Genomic DNA, 19689 nt, shown 5'->3' on the forward strand with positions numbered 1-19689 from the left:
ATTTCTACATGTGACTTTATAAATGTTGATAAAATAATACTTTGCACCATTAAGCAGCTGCAAGTGTTTGTCAACCAGATAAGTGAGTGGCTACTTTGCATACTATTAAGTTGTAGCACTGAAAAACTGCAGTTACTATATGACTAATAAATGGACTTATTTTTTTTTTTATTATTTTACTTTAACTTAGTCTTTGTTTACTTATAGATGCTGGGCTAGAAGTGAAAGTAAAAGATCCTCCAAAAGGAATGATACCGCCTGGGACACAGCTTATTAAACCAAAGGCAGAGCCTCAGCCAAACAAGGTTTGAAAAACTAAATGAAAACCCAAACAGATAGTTGGAGTTGGGTGGGATTTTCTTGTCGTTTAATATATACTTTATCACTTCGTAGCAGTACAGGACTTAAGACAAATCACTTTAATGTGCTGAATGGAATGAAATTAGTATACTGAATAAAATGAAAGATGTTCATTCCGTTTTCTTTCTGTATACCCATTAATAAAGCTGTTAGGAACTATATACAAACTATATATATATATGTATATATATATTTCTCTAGGCTTTTCACACAAATATTGTGCAACCATTATGAAAACCACATTCTACGCTAATATTAGTTATTTGATGTTGTGCTATGGCATGAGTTGTACAAAGGGCACATATTGTTTGTCTTCTGATCAGGCTCTTTCTTTAGGCAGCAAAAAATCCTAAATTAGTTTCTTGGTGATGTCTTCCTTTCTTAGAATGTCATGCCTTCATTTTAAAAGGTTATCCTTTCTATAGCTTTTGACTTCCCCATTTCATGTTATTGTTCTACCCCGAAAGACTGAAGTAGGCACAAATAACGGGTGAAAGGTGAAAGGTGGTGTGGCACTGCTGGGGAAATGCCAAGATGAAGGAAATATCCTCAATAACCCTTCCTTAGCATAAAGAGGGAGTTAAGCAAAGTACTGAATCTTACTTTCATGCAATAAATTTGTATTAAAAGATGTGAATTCTGAAAAAGCACTAAATTATCCTTCCCTTTTTTATTACAAGAGTAAAAGTGGACTCTTCCCCTCTTCTAGGAAATACACAGTTACAGAAAGAACTGGGTGTTTGCCAACTTCTTAGCTGTATGGTACATCTTGATAGAATTCTTTCCCAACTTTCTGGTTAGTCTAGAAATAGCACCTTTTGTTATACAGCTCCCAAGTCTGTAAATACATCATCCAGTGTCTGCTTCTGCCACTAAAATGATTCTTTTTTTTTTACTTCTAATTTCCACAGATATTTTTATTCATTGTTTTGTTTTGTTTGCTTCTTCCACAAAATAATTTTAGGTTGTCTCCCATCTCTCCATTAGGAGAAGCCCCTTGTGACTTCCTGGTTACTTTATCTTATTTATTATCTTAATTATTAATTATCTTAATAAGAACTTTCTTCTGGGTGAAATGCATCTCACAGATGTTAATGGTATCTCCATCCAAGCTGTGTTTTACTTACTCAGTGAAGAGAAAGAGACAGTTGTTATGATACAAGTTGCTGGATGGAACTGCCTTTCTTGTCAATTACTACAGTGGGAATTAAGGTGACTGGTTCATATATAACAGCTATATATTGTCAAGCAACAGTCATGACAGCTTAAAAACAAAACACAACAAACTTGACAAAAGTTAGGTAACTGGTGTTCTGAGGCAGTAGTCAAGTGTTTAATCATCCGCCTGTGTTGTTGTTCTTGTTTCTTTTTCCAAGTTACAGTCTTTTTGAAAGGGGAAACATCCTTCTGTCCTGTATATGGTGTCTGTTAAGCCTTTGTCCACACTAGGATTTATCAGTGTTGCAGGAACACAGTAGACTTGTCATGATAGATCATTTTATCAGTTTTCTTTCTTCTGTGTCACAATTGCATAATGAACCAGGTTAGCATAATTCCACGTATGTGAACAGCAGTATTATAAATAATCCAAAAGATAATCATTGTGCTGTGCATTCTTCTGAAGCCAAGAATGCAGATTAGACATGTACATCAGAAATGGTCCAGTATGCCAAATCCAATTTCACTGAGAAAAATGGGTTAGTTACGTCCTAGAAACTTCTTTCTCTCCTTTCCCAGCCCTAAATTTCAGATAGTTATAACCAAATAACGGTAATAGTGGTGATCTTTTCTCACCTGGAAACAACAAAATATTTTTGTTGAAACAGGAGCATTCCAGTTTTGGAGTCAGACCTAATTGAATCTCAGGTTGAAAATGGAATAATATAGTATTGATCTGTTCATTTTCTGTTAATTGAAGTTGGATGAAAATCTGACTTTCCTGTCCATCAAAGCTGGTTATGGAGGTTATCACAGTGATCTGTCTTCAGCCTGGAATACAAGAACTGGTGCCGCCTCATGGGCTGTGAAATTTAGATTAACTACTTTGTAGAAAATCCTATCCCACGTCCTACTGAGGGAAACACTGTCTTATAATATGTGTAAGGTAATTCAGGGTAGTTGGAACCAAATACAAGAAATCAGTCCTAATTTAATTGAATTGGAAGGGACAAGACTCTTGCCAGAATGACTGGAATCTAACGTTTTGTTTCTACTGCCCTCACATTACTAAACAAGAAACTATCCGATTTAAAAAAAAAAAAAAAAAAAGGAGGGCTAGTTTTTTGTATCCCTCCATGGGAGGTTTACCCACTTTTAAAGGTTGTTTTATTCTATGCAGCACACATTTCTGTGCTGCAAGATGTACCTCTTTTCAGATACACCAAATAAGAAGGCACAGTAACAAAGCTCTTGCAAAGTTCTGTGCACTCTAAGAGATACATATATGTCAATTGCTATGCCTTTCTGCATTGTAATCAATTCTTCTAGTCAGAGCCCAGTCTGTGTGTGCTCCATGGAAGAAGCAATTTGGGCAGTGTTACATGAATAAGATACTGAACCGTCATGTTATAGAGAAATACTCCAAGCAGAAAGGTGCTGTATCAGAAAGAAGACCCATACAATTAATGTATGGAAAATGCTCTTTCCAGACTTGTTTGTAACCAAATCCTGGGTGTGAGTTCTTCTTTCTCTAAACTGAAATTTTTAATCCAAGCTCCAGTTAGCCTGTCACAAGATTTCTCTGAAGTAATGTTTAATAGGGGTAGCAATGTAAAAATTAGGAATTCCTAATTTGCAAGGCTTTGTTTATAGGCTTCTATATGTTGAGAATGCTGTAAGCAATGGTTCGGCATTATATTTTTACAAGGAATGGAATGGGATGGAATGGTTGGAAGGGACCTCGAAAGATCATCAAGTCCAATGCCAGACCACTTCTACTTCAGGGCCAACCAAAAATTAAAGCATATTTTATTAAGTATATATTCGAATGTCTCCTAAACACTGACAGATATGGGACATCAACCACCTTGCTAGGAAGCCTGTGACCTTCACCATCAAGAAATTTTTCTGAACGTCCAGTCTGTATGTTTCATGGCACAGCTTTGTTTCATTCCCACGCGCCATATACCAGGGAAAAGAGATGAGCATCTCCCTCTCTTCTTCTCCTCAGGAAGTTGTAAAGAGCATTAAAGTCAACTCTTAACTTTCTTTTCTCCAAACTGCACAAAAACATTTATGTTATTATGTTTTTTGTTTGTTTGTTTAAAAAAGCCCTAACATGTATATAATTTCTTAAATAATTTGCTTAGAGGAAAAAAAATGCACTGAGCTTTTGCCTTCCTTTACCATTTTCCTGAGTTGATTCGTTCCATATCATTCTGTGCTAATTTGAAGATTGAGTTCATACTTCAGTTGATACATTTCCGTTTTATAATGTTGAGTTTGAAAATAACCTTCAAAGAAAGGTTTTGTACAACACAAACAGAATATATGCATTTATTAAGCTATCTTTTTCATTTCTGACTTTAAGTTGTTCTTTGGGACAGCTGCCTGATAACATGCTTGAATGACCAAAAAATAAAAACCACATGAACTAACAGCTGGGAGATTTGGGGGCTGTAGTAAATCAGACTAGTAACAAGGAGCGTCTCATCTAACTTTCCTGTGAAAAAGGAAGAAATTATTCAAATGCCTATTTCAAAAATAAGTAGAAAGATCTGCTCTTTTGCTATTCTCAAAAGGCTATTTAGACTATCTACTAAGAAAAATATCCATATTTTGACCAAAAGCAGAATATTATGATAGTGTCAAATGAGGACTGATAATCTTGAGTTGGTCGGTTACTGGAAATAGTAAATTTGATGAGAGAAAACCCTGACCTTTGAAACTTAAAGAAGAATAAATTGTAGGTGGGCAGTTATAAGAATGAGAAGCTTGTACTGAATGTTGTCTGGTATAACAGAACCTTCAGAGAGATTGAGTTGATGTAGTTTAAACATAGTTTTAACAAAAATAAATGAAATCATACACAGCAGCCATGGGAAACTAGCAACAAACTGTAACTCTGACTGCCATCTTGTCACTAGCATTTCAGAATCTGTTAAACCTATTTCTTTTTACTCTGAGAGCTCTGTTCCAATTTTTTCTTCCTTACTATCTTTCTTTGCTTCTCTTAGGTTCGCAAATTTGTGGCCAAGGACAGTGCAGGGCTTCGTATCCGTAGCCACCCTTCCCTTCAGAGTGAGCAAATAGGCATAGTGAAAGTCAATGGATCCATCACTTTCATTGACGAGGTAATTAATAAGAAATTTCTGTTGAAAGTTGAGCTAAGATGTAAAGGTAATACATGCAAATAATGTTTTTTTCATGTTTAAATGTTGACATGTACAACTTAAGAACATAAGAGTATAAACTGCAAAAATCTCAATATTTACCAATTTAGTTTTTCAAGCTGTCATTTCCTTTTTATTTGCTTACTTGAAAACCTTTGTAACAGACACTGTGATATCAGGAAACAAATTTCTTAGAGTTCATCTTCCAATAATATCTCTAAGGATTTTGTGTTTAGCTATTTCAACTGTATATAAAAATTCAAAGATGCAGGTATCATTTTAATTATATCTTTCACTTACACTTCTGAAAGATCACTAGTGTGTTAGACTACTGTGCATGTATACTTCTTCTAGTATAACTTCATATACAAGGAATACTTTTGCAATTTACTAAGTTAAATGAGCAATGGAAAAGTGGAAAGTGGACAACAGTAAGCTTACGAAGGCTTGGCTTTTCCTCTTTTCTCTCAAAGCAAGATCTGATTTAAAACTGTCTTTGCACCTTGCATTCTAAAAAGATGTGCTTCCCATTGCTTTGAAATTCTGATTTTGTCAATATTCCTTTTTACCTCTTCTTATGTTCTGTCAGTATAGTGAAGGTCATTACATCCTTGCTACTGCTGTTTGTCTAATGTCTGTTAATCCTTGCTAGCCACGGAACGGTTACAGGAGGGCATGGCTCGTTTTTGTTGCTTGTTTCCCATAGATCCACAATGATGATGGTGTTTGGCTGAGGCTGAATGATGAGACAATAAAGAAGTATGTTCCTAACATGAATGGTTACACTGAAGCCTGGTGCCTCTCTTTTAACCAGCATCTTGGCAAGAGCCTTCTGGTACCTGTTGACGTAAGTAAAAGGTGCCTTTGAAAAATATCCAGAGTACACTCTATCCTCATTACAAAACTTTCTTTAATTAAGGCTGCAAATGAGTCCTGAGGTTTAAAAAAAAAAAAAAGTTTAATTACTAAATACTATCTTACGTGTGTTTCCGTTTTTGAGGGCTATTGTGTAATGAGGGTGGAGTGTAGAAATGTACAAAGCTTTTTATGTTGAAGATTCTTCTCCTAAAAGAGAAGCAAAAGCAGAAAGACTGATACAAGAGTATAAAAAAGTATAACAATTAGATTAAGCACCAGATGTTCCTGATGCAAGACTTCATTGTCCATAAAGTGGCCCACTGATGTAATGATCTCAGAAGAGGCTTACAGTCTGATCTCAGAAGAGGCTTACAGTCAACAGTTAACCAATGTAGTTGAGGCACTTTTTAAAAAACTTTTGAAAATCTTTAGGCTGTGTTGTTTTTCATGGATATTTTTGTGAGTTTTGTATATGAATCCCTGAGTTACAAAATGGTAGCTAATGAAAGAATCACAGCATCAAGGCTCAGTAAAAAAACATTTGAGTTTATAAGAGTAAGCGTAATTTATCTGGATAACTTCAGTGGTGATCACCATCACTACAAATCAAAATACACGTTTTCTGGCAACAAGATACAATTAGATACAAAAGTGTATAAGTCAAACTAATGTTTCTCAAAAAACTTCTGAAATTGTAGGTCTTCTGGCTTATCTGGTTTTGTGCGTTCAGCAAAGTGGGCAATAACATGGTTTCTTCAGGGCAGAGTGTGAGAACTAGATCTAATTCCTAAAAGAGCTGTTTAGTTTCAACTTGTCCTCTTATATGGGTGAGCTTTATTTTGGTAAATCAATTTATCAATTTTGATAAATCTTGTAAGCATGGAAGGGTAAGATTTTTTTCGGGTTTTTATTTTTATTTTATTTTTTTTGTTTTTATTTCTAATATTTTTTTTATGTGCTGTGAGGAATGTTAATCATATGAGCAGTCACGTATATGATTAGCAAGAACTTACTGGTTGGTATATTTTAAATGGCTCCAGTACACATTTATATGTGCAGTAACATACACTTTGTTCTCTGAGAAAAGCTTAAAAGAGATTACCACTCTTAACAAAATAATAACAATAACAATAATAATAATAATAATAAATCCTGAATATTAAATTTTGATAACATAATCTTGATGATTCAAATTCACTTGAATAAGTAAGCCAGGTACAATTAAATGTGAAGAATAGTGTTTGATTATTATACATCTCACTCTATGAATGCTTCTCTAAAGTTCAGATAAAGTAGATTTTTTCTTCTTAAAGTGTGTTGTGAAAGTTTTGATACCATGTGAACTCTAAGAATATGACAAATATAGCTACTTTTATTTTAACTAACCAGTTACATCACATTCTCAATCACACTAGGTAAAAGTCACATGCCTTCTTAGTTTCTAATCTATCAACAGCCAGTAGCAACCAGCAAATATGTTAAGAAAGCAACTATTAATGTAAGGTGGTTATGTCTAATAACAGATATTTTAAGTTACTTATGGATAGATGTTTTCTTTGCATCTTTTCCATACTTTTATATTTTTGAAAGGACATAGCATGTCCTGAAACTATGTAATTTTACTAGTAACTGTATTTAAGCATTCAGATTTGTTGGCTTGATGCATAATCATAAATGGAAAAAAAAAAAAAAAAAACACTATATTTTTTCTTTCTTAATGGCCACAAAACAGAAGTCACAGTTCAGTGGCTTACTTTTGACTGCCTTAGTCTCTACTGCAAGCTATTATGTTCTTATGCACCACACAACTTGATGAAAATTAACAAACTCTTTTCTTTAGTAAGCTCCTGACTTTTGTAAGTCAGCTTAAAACTCTTTTCTGCTAAATCTTGACCACATAAAGTGTATCTGCCCATCCCTTTTTTGTTTAATTGGGTAACTGAATGGCATTATGAGCAAAATGTAGTAAAAAATCTGTTAATTTACACAGTTCCTAGAATCTACAGCTGTTCTACCAGTATTGGCTCTAGAAATGGGAAACATACTGGAAAAGGAGTCTCATATGTGACTGCAAGTACATATGGAAAATCAAGTGGCTGAATTAGTCATGCTAATCCCTGTTTAAAGTAATGTCACAGTACTTTAACTAGGCTCGATTTTTATTCAACTCAGGAGTACGCAGACTTGGCAGCTTTGATGACGTTACTTTGCTACATTTAAAAATACAAGCTTCTTGTGATCATCAGTTACGTAGAAAAAATCTTTCAGTACATTTTGTAAAATACATTTAAGGTATGCTTTTTACAGAAAACTTTAATTGCTCTATTTCATCACTGTATTAATTGAGCAGTGAATAAAAAAAAAAATTAAAAAAAAAGATTTAAAATGATAAAAAGAACAATTTTTTGTAGTGTTAATTTCAGCCTCTATCCCATAAATACGGCATATATACCATAAATATGGTATATTTATCCCGTAAATACAGCATATATACCGTATTTACATTTTTGTTTATTTATAGACATTAACTAGTTATTTTATGATACAGCAAATTTGAGTATCTTAGATCTCCTTAGTACACTGTTTCTGTATATTTTGATCAAAGGTATTATATTTATAGATAAATGATCATAGGGAAGCCGAGATCCACTGTAGTTGCCAGACTCTGTTTATTTTAGTTGTGGTCATTTACTTTCTGAAGAAACACTGTCAAATTCTCAGGAAACATAGTCAAATCTGCTCTTCTCCTTTCATGAGGAACAGCTACGTAGCCATTGATCTAAACTTGAGAATCTAATCCATTTTAGGTAATACGATTATGAGACTATGAGTCCAAACATGTTGTGAATTTGGATTAGCTTCTTACTGTCCTGATAGTTACTTTTCCTTCTGTCTTGTGCGATACAGTTAATTGTTCTTGCAAAGTTCTGATAGAGGTTATCATGTATACAGACGGTTGTGTTTTCATGCATGCACATAATAAAAGATACATACAGCATAAAGCGATACACACTAGTGAGAAATAGCTTTATTTTATGGGGAGTTAACGGAATTTGTCTTTTAGTTAAACTCAGGAACTTTTAAAAAATCATATTCTGAATATGGTTTTGTTCCTTAATTTTAAATGTCAAATGTATAATTATAAGGAATACTCTATCCTGCTGCCCAGTTTTGGTGTTATATTCCCCAACCACTACAGGCAAGCAGAACTGAGAAACTGCATATTTTTTAAACTACTAATGTAGTGTAAGAGAGAACCAAAATTAGTACGTAGATTGCTGAGTTTGATTGCAGAACCTCAGAAGGTTTTGTGGAAACACCGAAGGACATTCACAATAGATTTCTACCATCATTTTAGACATGATGGGAAATAATGGGTAAAATAATGGGTAAAAGTCTAAAAAATCATTTAAGATAACACTTAGCTTTGAAAAATAATATTAGTTGAGATTTTAAATGCTTTTTTCATTGCTAATTTCTAGTGGTGAAGTAATTTATATTCAGTTTTATGATTTCTGAAACTTAAACTTGATTGGAAAAAAAAAAAGATACGAAATTTTTCCTGGAAGAATTCCTGAAATTATTTTTAATTTTTGGAATGGAAAGCTTGAAAGGAAAAAATGAACTAAGTCTACAGATGGTAGCATGAGGACTAAATACTAAAGCTTGTATGTAGTAGTTTCTTCAGAATTAAATATTAATTCTCAATTATATGCTATTTATCTACATATGCTATGTAGATCAATATGCTATTGATCTACACTGACATACGACATGCTAAAAGCCAAGAAGCCAGAAAGCTCTAAAGTTTGAAGAGCAAAGGTCTGGTTTGATCTTCTCTGTGTTGCAGAGCCAGCCAGCATGGTCCCACTTCAGTGCTGTTGGTTTCTTTCGTGCTTTTTTCACATATAACTTTATGGCATACAAAACCAGATCTTTGAAATGATAATTCAGTATCTTGGGTATGGTACCACATTCCTCTGAACAGTACAAGTCTCTCACAAAGTAGGAGACGTGTTGCAAAGTAATGTAATCAGTCTGTTAAGCTACATTGGATGCCTATGAAGTAAACTCTCACTAGGCAAATGTAGTCTTTTTATAATTATTATAGTTTTATGTCAGATTGGTAAGCCTTTATTCTGTGATTTTGTGATCTTCCTGTCTAAAACACCACCACCACCTTCCCTGATGCCCCCAGGCATCTTTTATTTGTGTAGCAGTGCCTCGTTCAAATTCAGGAGGAGGTGCTGCACTCTAATAAAGTTATGGCTTTTGATAATTTCTTCATTTTTGTCCAAGTTTAAAGTTGTTTTCTTTACTAAAGATGGATGTAAGGAGAATTTTTGCAAACAGTAGTAGATGATTTACTTCTGTCATGAGGTGGATTTACTTATTTTTAACATCAATTTTTTTTTCAAGGAATACAGAGCATGCATGACAAGACTATTGTACTTGCCAATTTCTGCTTAAAGTGACTCTTTTATTATTATTTTTTAATTACTGTTAAATTTTGGTGTGAATGCTGCAGGGATTTCACTTCGTTTTCCTGCCAAGATGGGGATAGGAAATTAAAAAAAAAAAAAAAAAAAGTGTCTTTACCAAAGAGACTGTGCTGTAAATACTGATTATTAATACTACTACTTATGTACTACTAATTACTTCTTTTGATAGGGACAGTGAAAATTTCTTTGAAATGAGTAGAAACAAGCTTATGGAGAGAGGTTACTTAATGGAGAAAAATGGCTGCTTTTGGTGTTTTCCAGTGGCTAATAAATGCCATCCTAGCTGTTCTGTGGGGGAAAAATGCACAGAACAGTAGAGCTTGTGTCTCTAATATGGGCCATTGCTTATAAAATTAGGGAACTCGAGCAGCTTCATTTGATTGTTGATAATTCATAATAAAGTAGTAAATGAATCATATGTCTTATAACACTAATGAGATCTGAGTGGTTCTTCCTTACAGCACTCTGCAGTTTTTGCTTCTGGTAAAGAGTGTGGTATCGATGTGCAAACTAGTGAAATCACTCTGTACAAGTGAGTTGCTTTCAAACATAGTGAGCTCAGCCCTTCTGCGTCTGTGCAGTTCTGAATTGGTGACAAAAGACCACGTGCAGTTGTCCTGCAATAATTGAAATCCTTTCGAAACAGCAGACTGTCTTGCTTGTAAAACTGTGGTATATGGTGGAACAAACTACTGTTTCGTTGTAACAGAAGTGTGGGATCTGTCTCTGCGTAGTCTCAAGCTTTGTAAGAAATGTCTGGCTCTCAGTTTCAGTAAATGGCATGACACACTACATCCATTTCGAGCTTTTGACATACCAAACTGTTTTTGTTTAATAGATGATTTGGCAAGGGGAGCAATGAACTCTCAGGTGACTTGATCAGAAAAACAAAACTTCTCACTTTTGCAAGATATTCTACCAGTAAAATTACTTGTGGAGAAAGTTTGCATTACTATACTTCTAGCTTCTTCCTCCAGTGTTTCTTTGTTCCCATTTCCTTGTTGATATATGTCTTTTTTTTTTTTTTTAAACTTTGTTGTTCAGAATGTCTTTAATGCTAGCCAAGGAGTAAGGGATTTGGACTTTTTTTCATGGACTTCCAAAGCTTTACCCCCTAAGGTGAGTTAATTGACAGGAACAGTCACACTGTATCTCTTTCTCTTTTTCAGAATGTACCTTGTAATTCAACTTTACATTAAATATTCTTTGAAGTCTACTTCACCTTGAAATATTTTTACAGGAAATACAAGGTTTGCATAGAATGCTGTATCTGGATCTTTTCCTTTACGAGGAGAAAAAAAAAATTGGGGCAGGTTGATTCATAAGTAGCACTTTCCTTTATTAAAAAAAAATAGAGAGAGAGAAATTCAGAGATATTAATAACATAATAAAGGCTTTCATTCTCCTTCTGAATGCAGAATGAATAGTAATTTTTTTCTGTTATTGAAGGGCTCCCATGAAGTTGCAGTATCTAATAAGATGACATTCATAGGAGGAATGACACAAAAATTTTATAAATAGACCATTCCTTTTTTTTTTTTTTTTTTTTTAATCTGCAATTACAGGAACAAATTACAGTATATGCAGTTAAGCAGTCTCAGTTAGCTACATAAGTGCATATCTAAATGTCTTTACAGCCTTGTACTGATTTTTAGATCCCAGTTGTTTTCATATGAACTTTGTAATGAAGATGATGCTCAGTACTGTACCTACTGGTTTAGAGATTTAAAAATCTGTTTTTCACTGAATCTTCTTCCCCAAGATAGCAAACTTCTTTACTGTTAAATCACGATCTAGACAATGTTCACACTATCTTTAGAACACAGATTTTTTTTCTTTGAAACAATTTACTGCAGCTTGCTTTGAAAGTTAACATATTTACAGAACAGGTTCATTTGCTAGAAAGGCTTCTTGGTAAGACTGTTATATAATTCTGGACATGATGCAGACTTCAATACCAAAAATCTGAAAATATATTAATTAGAGAGCAGAGGAAATAATGTAAATTAAAAAGGAAATAACATAACTGGAATTTCGGTTTAAAACTGATAAAAGTATGTTTCTACACGGCAGGTAATGAACTCCTAGAAGGCGTAGTTATAGGAGATTGTGGATGCAGAAAGTATCGGCACATTCAGAAGGGATTAAACATATTTATAGGAACCAGATTCATAAACAGACACTAGAGGAAGTAGGGGTGTACCCTCTAACATCCATACTAAAAAGATTTTAAATGTTGTTGTTATATAAGGGAGAGACCACTAGTAATGTCTTGCATGCTATTTCTAAACAGTATCTCCTGTTGCCATTTACTGGACTAGGTGAGTCACTGGCTTCAGCCAGTAGGGCATTACTTAGGTTTTTAACTTCCAGGTGTTCTTTTAGAAGTACATATGGTTTGCATTTTAAGCATAATAAAGCATTCCTGTTTCTCATCTGCTTTCTCCTGATAGGAATGTGCAATATGTTACCTCCATCCTTCATAGTTTTTGTATAATAGACATTTTAGACATTTTTATTAAGCCATGGCTAACTGAAAATCTATATTAGTCTGTCTCTTATTTTTAGTAATTACCATTTTTTCTACTGGTAGGAAACTCAAAAAGTGTGTTCTTGTTTAAGATTTGGGTATATATTTAATCTCTCATCATTACTGTGTGAAATAAATTTGCAGGCCATTTTTATTATGTGAGTGAAAATTATAAATATGCACGACTATTTCTACGTGCATTTAGGTTTCTGTGGTGTTTCTATTACTCTGTCATAATTTTACCTTAAGTATAAATTAACAGTGTGTTACAAAATCAAAAAAGAAGCATATCATTTGAAAAGAGGTGATATTTAAGTTCCCTTTAAATGGCCCCAGGCTTTTTGCTATATTAGTTCACAAATACAGCAGGAGGAATGAGTGTGTATCTTGATAAATGTCAGTATGAGGCAAGGTTTAGTTGAAGTGATAGAGAAAGTAAATGTTTTCTAATTGTAGATATGAGATACTCCTTTTAAATAAATTGCCTACATTTCTGTTTCAAGAGTAATAGGGTAGCTTTTCAATTAAATTGCGATTTACTAGTAGTTCAGTTGTGTATTACTGCATGCTAAAATTAGCAATGTAACTAGTACCTCTTCTAGCTTTGGAATTTAATTATTGTAGTCTTTAAATAAGTATTTCTTATATGAAGAGTTCAAAGGTATTATTAATAGGTTTTATTCTGTTCTGTTTTTTGTTTTGCCTTTTTTTTTTTTTAATTTCTCAGGAATCTAGGTCTAATACTGATGATTTTTTCAAAGACCTAAATTCACACTGCCCACAGGAAGCAGTGATGCAAGAACAAGATATGCCATTCCTCCGAGGTGGTCCTGGAGTGTACAAGGTAGTGAAGACTGGCCCATCAGGTCACAACATCAGAAGCTGCCCTAACCTTAGAGGTATCCCAATTGGAATGTTAGTTCTGGGAAACAAAGTCAAGGCAGTGGGCGAGGTATGGATCATTGTAGCTTCAGTTCATGTCTTCATAGATACCAATATATAACTAGTAAACTCAACAAAAGAATCTACCCCTGTACAGGTTTGCTTTTCCAACCCTCATGATAAATGCTAACTTCTGAACTTGGTTTGTATTATAAATACTAATGCAATTCTTTTTGTTTGGTTGTTTTTTTCCTTTTAGATGTGTGTACTGACTGGAATAATGTTAAGTTGTACTGCAGTTACATATGCTTGATTATATATTTCTGTTACAGTATTCTTTTCAAAATGTTGTTTCGTATTCAATGTTTTTGTCATATGCTTTGAAAGAATTTTGTTTCATTGAAAAAAGAAATTTTATAGGACCTAACCAATTAACAGTTTATTCTGTTTCTCTGTTTTGATTCATTTGTTCAGTTGCTGAACTATTGTTACTATTCCCAATTGTCCAACTGTGGTGTTTTATGGTTAAGAATGGCTTAAGGATGAAGTGTGTCATGCTATTTCCTAAATACAATGACAGGAACAAAATTAGTACTTGTACAAACATTTCATATATATAACTTGCTACTATAATTCTACTGTTGCAGCCACCAATGAAAAGGCATACCTTGATGAATATCTCCTTCAAATTTTTATTTGGGCTTGTTTGGATGTTCCAACGTTGTGGTGTTGGTGATTTGCTTTTTCTGAACATAAACAGGTCTAATATTTTTGGAAATATCCCTAACTCTATATGTGCCATAAATGGTTTTGGTCCTTGAATCTGCCTCAGTCTGTGGCCTTAATTTAAGAAACATTAAAATAAAATAAAAAATAAAATAATAATAATAAAAAAAAAGCTTTAATTGTAATATAAAGATTGGAATGTGCGTATTTTTTCAGTTTCTGAAGTAAGTTGCTGAGCCATGCTAATGAATAATCTGGAAATTCAGTATGTTGTGCTTTTTTGTGTGTGTGCATCAGGTGACTAATTCAGAAGGTACGTGGGTGCAAATGGATAAGAACAGCATGGTAGAGTTCTGTGAAAGTGATGAAGGCGAGGCGTGGTCATTAGCTAGAGACAGAGGTGGAAACCAGTACCTCCGACATGAAGATGGCAAGTTGTTTTGTTTTGTTTTTTAATTAACTTAAAAAAAAATTACAAGAAATCTAAACAGGATAAATAAAGAAGAAACTGAGTTTAAAAAAGGTATAACACAAATCCGTACGTTTTCATTTGAGTTGCTTTACACTGATGAATTTCAAAGTTGTTTAAATGTTCTTTCTATGTTTTTAAAAGAGCAATTAAAACATTCCCCCATATTTTCTTCTGTACCAGTGGATATCCTTCCTTCTTTTAGCTCTAGAGATGATTTTCAAATAAGTACTTGTATATTTCTCCTTTTAGCTTTCTTTGGTCTTTTTTGTGTTTCTGGGAAAAGCAGAGCAGAAAAAAATATTTACGTTGCTTTTGGTTTTGTTAAGTTTGTTAGTTCTGCCACACCACATCCTGTTAAAAACACACTACATATTTATTTATTTATGAACTTCATATTTAAAATTAATATCCCACTGCTAATTACTCTAGTTAGCAAAGAATTATTACCTTTTCTTAAAATGCACAATTTCTGTCCTGATAATATTCAAACTGGATAAGACCTAGAAAGAATAAAAGTAAATGTAAGCAAAAGGGTTATTATACAAAATCTGTTATTGCATATTTTTAATTTTCTTCAATCATTCTTCTTACTGATCTTCCTCCAATCAGATACTGATTATATTTACTGATACAAAATATCATATAAGTGCATTGAGGCATCTTGAAACTGTTCTTTCCCTAATAGATAGATCCAAATGAGGTTCTCCAGTACGGGATTATGGCCTACCTGTATTATTGCAGAAGGTGAAACAGGGCGAGAGAGATCTGTCAGTATTTATACTTCTAGAGGAGATCATCTAGTCCAAGCTCCCTGTCAGTGCAGGTTCAGTTAGATGATGTTGCTTACACCCTTGTCTAGTCAAATTCTAAATATTTCCAACATTTCTGGACAACCTGTTCCAGTATTTGACCCACCTTTGTGGTGAAAACATTTCCTAATACAGTTTCACATTCTGCAGCTTTTGTTTGTTGTCCCTTGTCCCATTTCTTTGAACCTTTGAGACGAGTCTGGCTTCATCTTCACTAAACCCTCCAGTTTCTCTCAATATTTCTTTCTGAGAATACTTGTAAGTTTCTTCCACTGATCATAAAATTTGGTATGATTTCCTCTGAAGCTGGTTTGTTTTAACTCACTTCAGAGTTAGTTTCTTCAAGCCATCTTTTTTTTTCTTCATACATTTCTCTGTTTCCTGATTGAATCTGAATATTCTCAATTTATAATTTTCTCACTCCTTATGAAATCTAATACATCCATTTGTCAAGAGGTGTCATCTGGAAAATTATCTAATGCATGTCCTATGTGTCAGCGTGTCTGGTTCTATTCTTTCTAGATGAGTCTTTGTGTTTATAAATAAGGTAAATGCAGATGTCTCTTGTGCATCTAGCTAAAGCAGTTTGCTATCAGTGCAGCTACTGAGATACTTAAACATATTCTGTGTTCTTAGTACATCTCAGTATTAAGGAGCTAAGGAGCTTAAGCCACATATGAAAATGATGTAAACTAATTGCCTTTTCTGTTTTGTTTTGTTTTTGGCCAAGAAATGAATTAGGAATTCTGTTTCTTATCAATTTCCATACTTCTGCTGGAAATAAGCATTTGGAGGAGCTCTGGCTAGATTTCCAACTCTCTCTGTTTTCACACATAAATAATACCCTATTTCAGATTGCTTTAATATTTTAATTACATAAGTAAATGATAATGAAATTTTCAGAAAGATGTATGGTTTGTGTCAGAGCTAAATGCCCAAGTCTGTAGGCAGGTATACAAGTACTTTAGCAGGAAAATTACAGCAAAATCTACATATGTCTGTAATTCAGAGAATCAAGGTTGATTTAAGATAGATTACACACTTGTTTCAAGTGCAGTATTTTGCTGTTGCTTTCTAATTCACCCATTCCTCTGTAAGTTCTAAGGCCAATTTTCCTTTAGCAGATAAACAACATTAACTTAACAAAGGATTAAACCTTTTAAAGTGAGTGTATGTGTTATCTAAAAGTACATAGTCTGAAGTGCAGTTTTGGTCTGAAATGCTGAAATTTTATAAAAATGGCTCTTAGAAGAGTTGTGATTTTTTTCAGTTAATTGTAGTATGGTTAGAAAAGGAGAAAGTTGTTCAAGGTACCAACCTGATCTTTTAACCTGCATTTAAGAGATTTCATGTGAATTACTTCATGTAGGTTATTACTTGGAATGGTATTTCTGACCACATTGTCAGTAATGCCACTGTAAATCTAAATGTTCAAGTGGATTCTGTCTCATATACTTTAGCTCGTTGTTCTTATGAATATTTTGAAAGACTCTAGGTTAGTTTTGGTTTGAGTTATTATGGTAACATACAAAAAGCATAACTGTAGTAGTCGGTATCAGATATGAATAAATTTGTCAAGGTAAAAAAATGTCTTATGCTCTGGGAGTTAGTAAGGATTATTAAGTCGGGATTAGAAGTTTATTGGCTCTGAGTTTCTTGTCACTCTGAAAGCATCTTTCGTCCATCAAGGTCTATCAAATAAATTTAACAATTGCTGTCCAAAGAACAAATATTCAAATAGTATGGTGTTACCAAAAAATAAAATGTCAAGCCTGTTCCTAAGTGGCATATGACAGCAAAACTTGCAGCAACTCAGTCAAATATAAAACTAGACTGCACGGTATTAAATCCTCAATCTTTTTAATTTTAAAGCATGACCTGTAGGGAAGAAAGATGTCCTTTTCTTTTTGAAGAGGGTTGAGTAGAGTGGAGGAGTGCTATCTGTGGGGAAAGAAAGAAAGAACAATAAAGCTCTTTGCCTTGTGACTCATCTTTCCAATGTAAATCAGTTACTTAAAAGGTCTAATTCTGAAGTGATGTGTTTTGTTTTTTTTTGTAGAGCAAGTTCTTCTAGACCAAAATGTTCAGACTCCTCCCCCAAGTCCTTTTTCAATACAAGCTTTCAGTAAGGGAACAAGCTGCAGTAATGGACAAGGGTTTGATTATGGCCTTGGAAATAACAAAGGTATGTTTTTAAACTTATGTTTTATAAAATTATGTTCTTCTCAATTTTGCTTCTGTTTTTGTTACTCATTTCCTACTCTTCTAGGCACCATCAGATGTGATCCAAAAGATAAAACCAGTAACACAGTGAATTTTGTAAGGGGTTCCACAATACATGAAACTAAGATTGTAGCTGCTTTTTTCTCTACTTTAATTTCATTCAGTCTAAGTACTCTATATAAAAAGGATCATCAAAAACTTGTAAGTTACTGCTGAGGTTTCTATAGGGGTAGGCAGAATACTAATTAAAAAATGAAAAATATATCTTAGTAAATCAAGATATGAACACTATTGGATTTAGAAAGCATGGGTTCTAAAAGATCAGAAACACTTGTAAACACTTCCAAACTGTCTTAACATTTTTAAGTGCTTTTAATTGGCTGACAGGATAGTAGATACCATGTGAGATATATGTTGTAAAACTGAAGTTGTCTTTCAATCACATAAATACTAGTTAACAATACTGGGAAGTAAATAACCGTATTTATTTTACTGGCAAAATAATAGTTACTCTTAAGCATAGTTTATTGGTAAGATGTAAGTATAAATAAGCCATCACAGTAAACTCAAATTGCTTGCCTTCTGTTCATTCATTGATTAAATCTAGAATATCTAATAATATAGAAGGAGCTTTTGATGAGGCAGATGTCTTTGACAATTATTACTGAAACACGTAGCTTTGTCATTCTACTCTTATGACTCTGTACTCCATCCATGCCGGTTAGAACATGGGCCTTAGGTGTGCTATGTGTTTTTAATACCAACACACATTGTGAGTAATCTCTTAAGCTGGAAAAAATAAACAAACAAACAAAAAACACCTTGAGTTGAGCCTTGCTTTAAAGGAAGACGTGTAATACATGTGGATATATATGATATTCACAGTTCTACTGTTACATACCATTATGCCAGGAGGTTTTAATATTGACATAGAAAGGATAAAATATGGTCAAATATATGCAAGAAAAACAAAATTGAGGTACCAATTTCCTGTTGGAAAACATAACCATTAATTATGAGCCTGTCTCTTCTACTGCATGATAACAAAACCTGAAATTATCAAGTAACCTGCAAGCTGTTATCACTGTAGTCCCACAAGTCATGTAGTTACCATCATGTATCAGGGTCTTTCATCATAGCATCGGATTCCTTATAAAGCTGTAAATCTGCTGACATGCTTTACTAATGGGCAGTGAAATGTGAGCACGAACATGTGGACATTGGTTGAGAAGTAATGAACCAGTGTTTCTTCCACTGTTCTCCACAGCTGCCCCATACTCAGTTACAGAGCAAGATCAGCAGCGCACATAAATCACGTAAATAGTGCTCTTTGGCAGCTTTCTTTATAGGGTCAGTTAGATTACTTTATTCGTTCTATTTATTGTAACTGATTCTGAATTGCCAAAGAGCAGGGAGTTGTTGGCAACTATACATGAAAGAATAAAAGTACTGCTTTTCCTCCCCAAAATAGACCTCTTGTATCATTATTTTACATGCTGTTGTCTTGCATTCTCGGATCTAGATCTAAGAAGCTTTGAGTTCTGTGGAAAAGAAAGAACTGAAGACAAAAGCACTGTCAGGAAAATGAATGAAACAGTTCTGTTGAAGATGCCTGTTTGTCAAAAGAACTTCTTGTAGGGATGTGCTAGTTTCATTGCAAACTCAGTCACATTTACATCAGTCAAATGTAAAGATACCCATATAGTAGGTTTGTGTTTACAGTATTGCCTCCAAGGCCAAAGACATTACTCCCACAAATGTTCTGTTTGATTTAGCTGTATCGTCTATGTGTGAGCCTTTTACATTGCATGCAAGTCTTTAATATTCATTATGAATGGCTCTATCCCCCTCCACATTTAATTTGAGCAGATAACTTTCAACCTCTTTTCAGAGGTTCTTCCCTTTAAAATAATTACTCATATGTGAAATAGGCCTGTTTGTTTAGTGTGTTCATTTACTGGTCATTTATACAAACTGGAACAATTATAACTGAAAA

The 19689-nt window shown here is 33.8% G+C and overlaps 1 protein-coding gene across 11 annotated transcripts in view; it reads left to right on the forward strand.

Moving 5' to 3' along the window:
• Nucleotides 1-19689, forward strand: part of MYCBP2 (MYC binding protein 2) — a 193244-nt gene that overhangs the window by 123300 nt on the left and 50255 nt on the right. For 8 of the 11 annotated variants that reach the window (XM_032183624.1, XM_032183633.1, XM_032183660.1 and 5 more), the window contains exons 50-56: nt 208-305; nt 4536-4652; nt 5398-5538; nt 11096-11170; nt 13309-13533; nt 14487-14619; nt 17530-17655. In XM_032183624.1, the coding sequence (XP_032039515.1) occupies nt 208-305; nt 4536-4652; nt 5398-5538; nt 11096-11170; nt 13309-13533; nt 14487-14619; nt 17530-17655 (915 nt within the window). The remainder of the gene's footprint in view (nt 1-207; nt 306-4535; nt 4653-5397; nt 5539-11095; nt 11171-13308; nt 13534-14486; nt 14620-17529; nt 17656-19689) is intronic. The other 3 variants (XM_032183651.1, XM_032183702.1, XM_032183694.1) reach the window with 2 other exon arrangements.

The sequence above is a fragment of the Aythya fuligula genome, chromosome 1, assembly GCF_009819795.1.
Source record: "Aythya fuligula isolate bAytFul2 chromosome 1, bAytFul2.pri, whole genome shotgun sequence".
Classification (NCBI taxonomy): Eukaryota; Metazoa; Chordata; class Aves; order Anseriformes; family Anatidae; genus Aythya; species Aythya fuligula.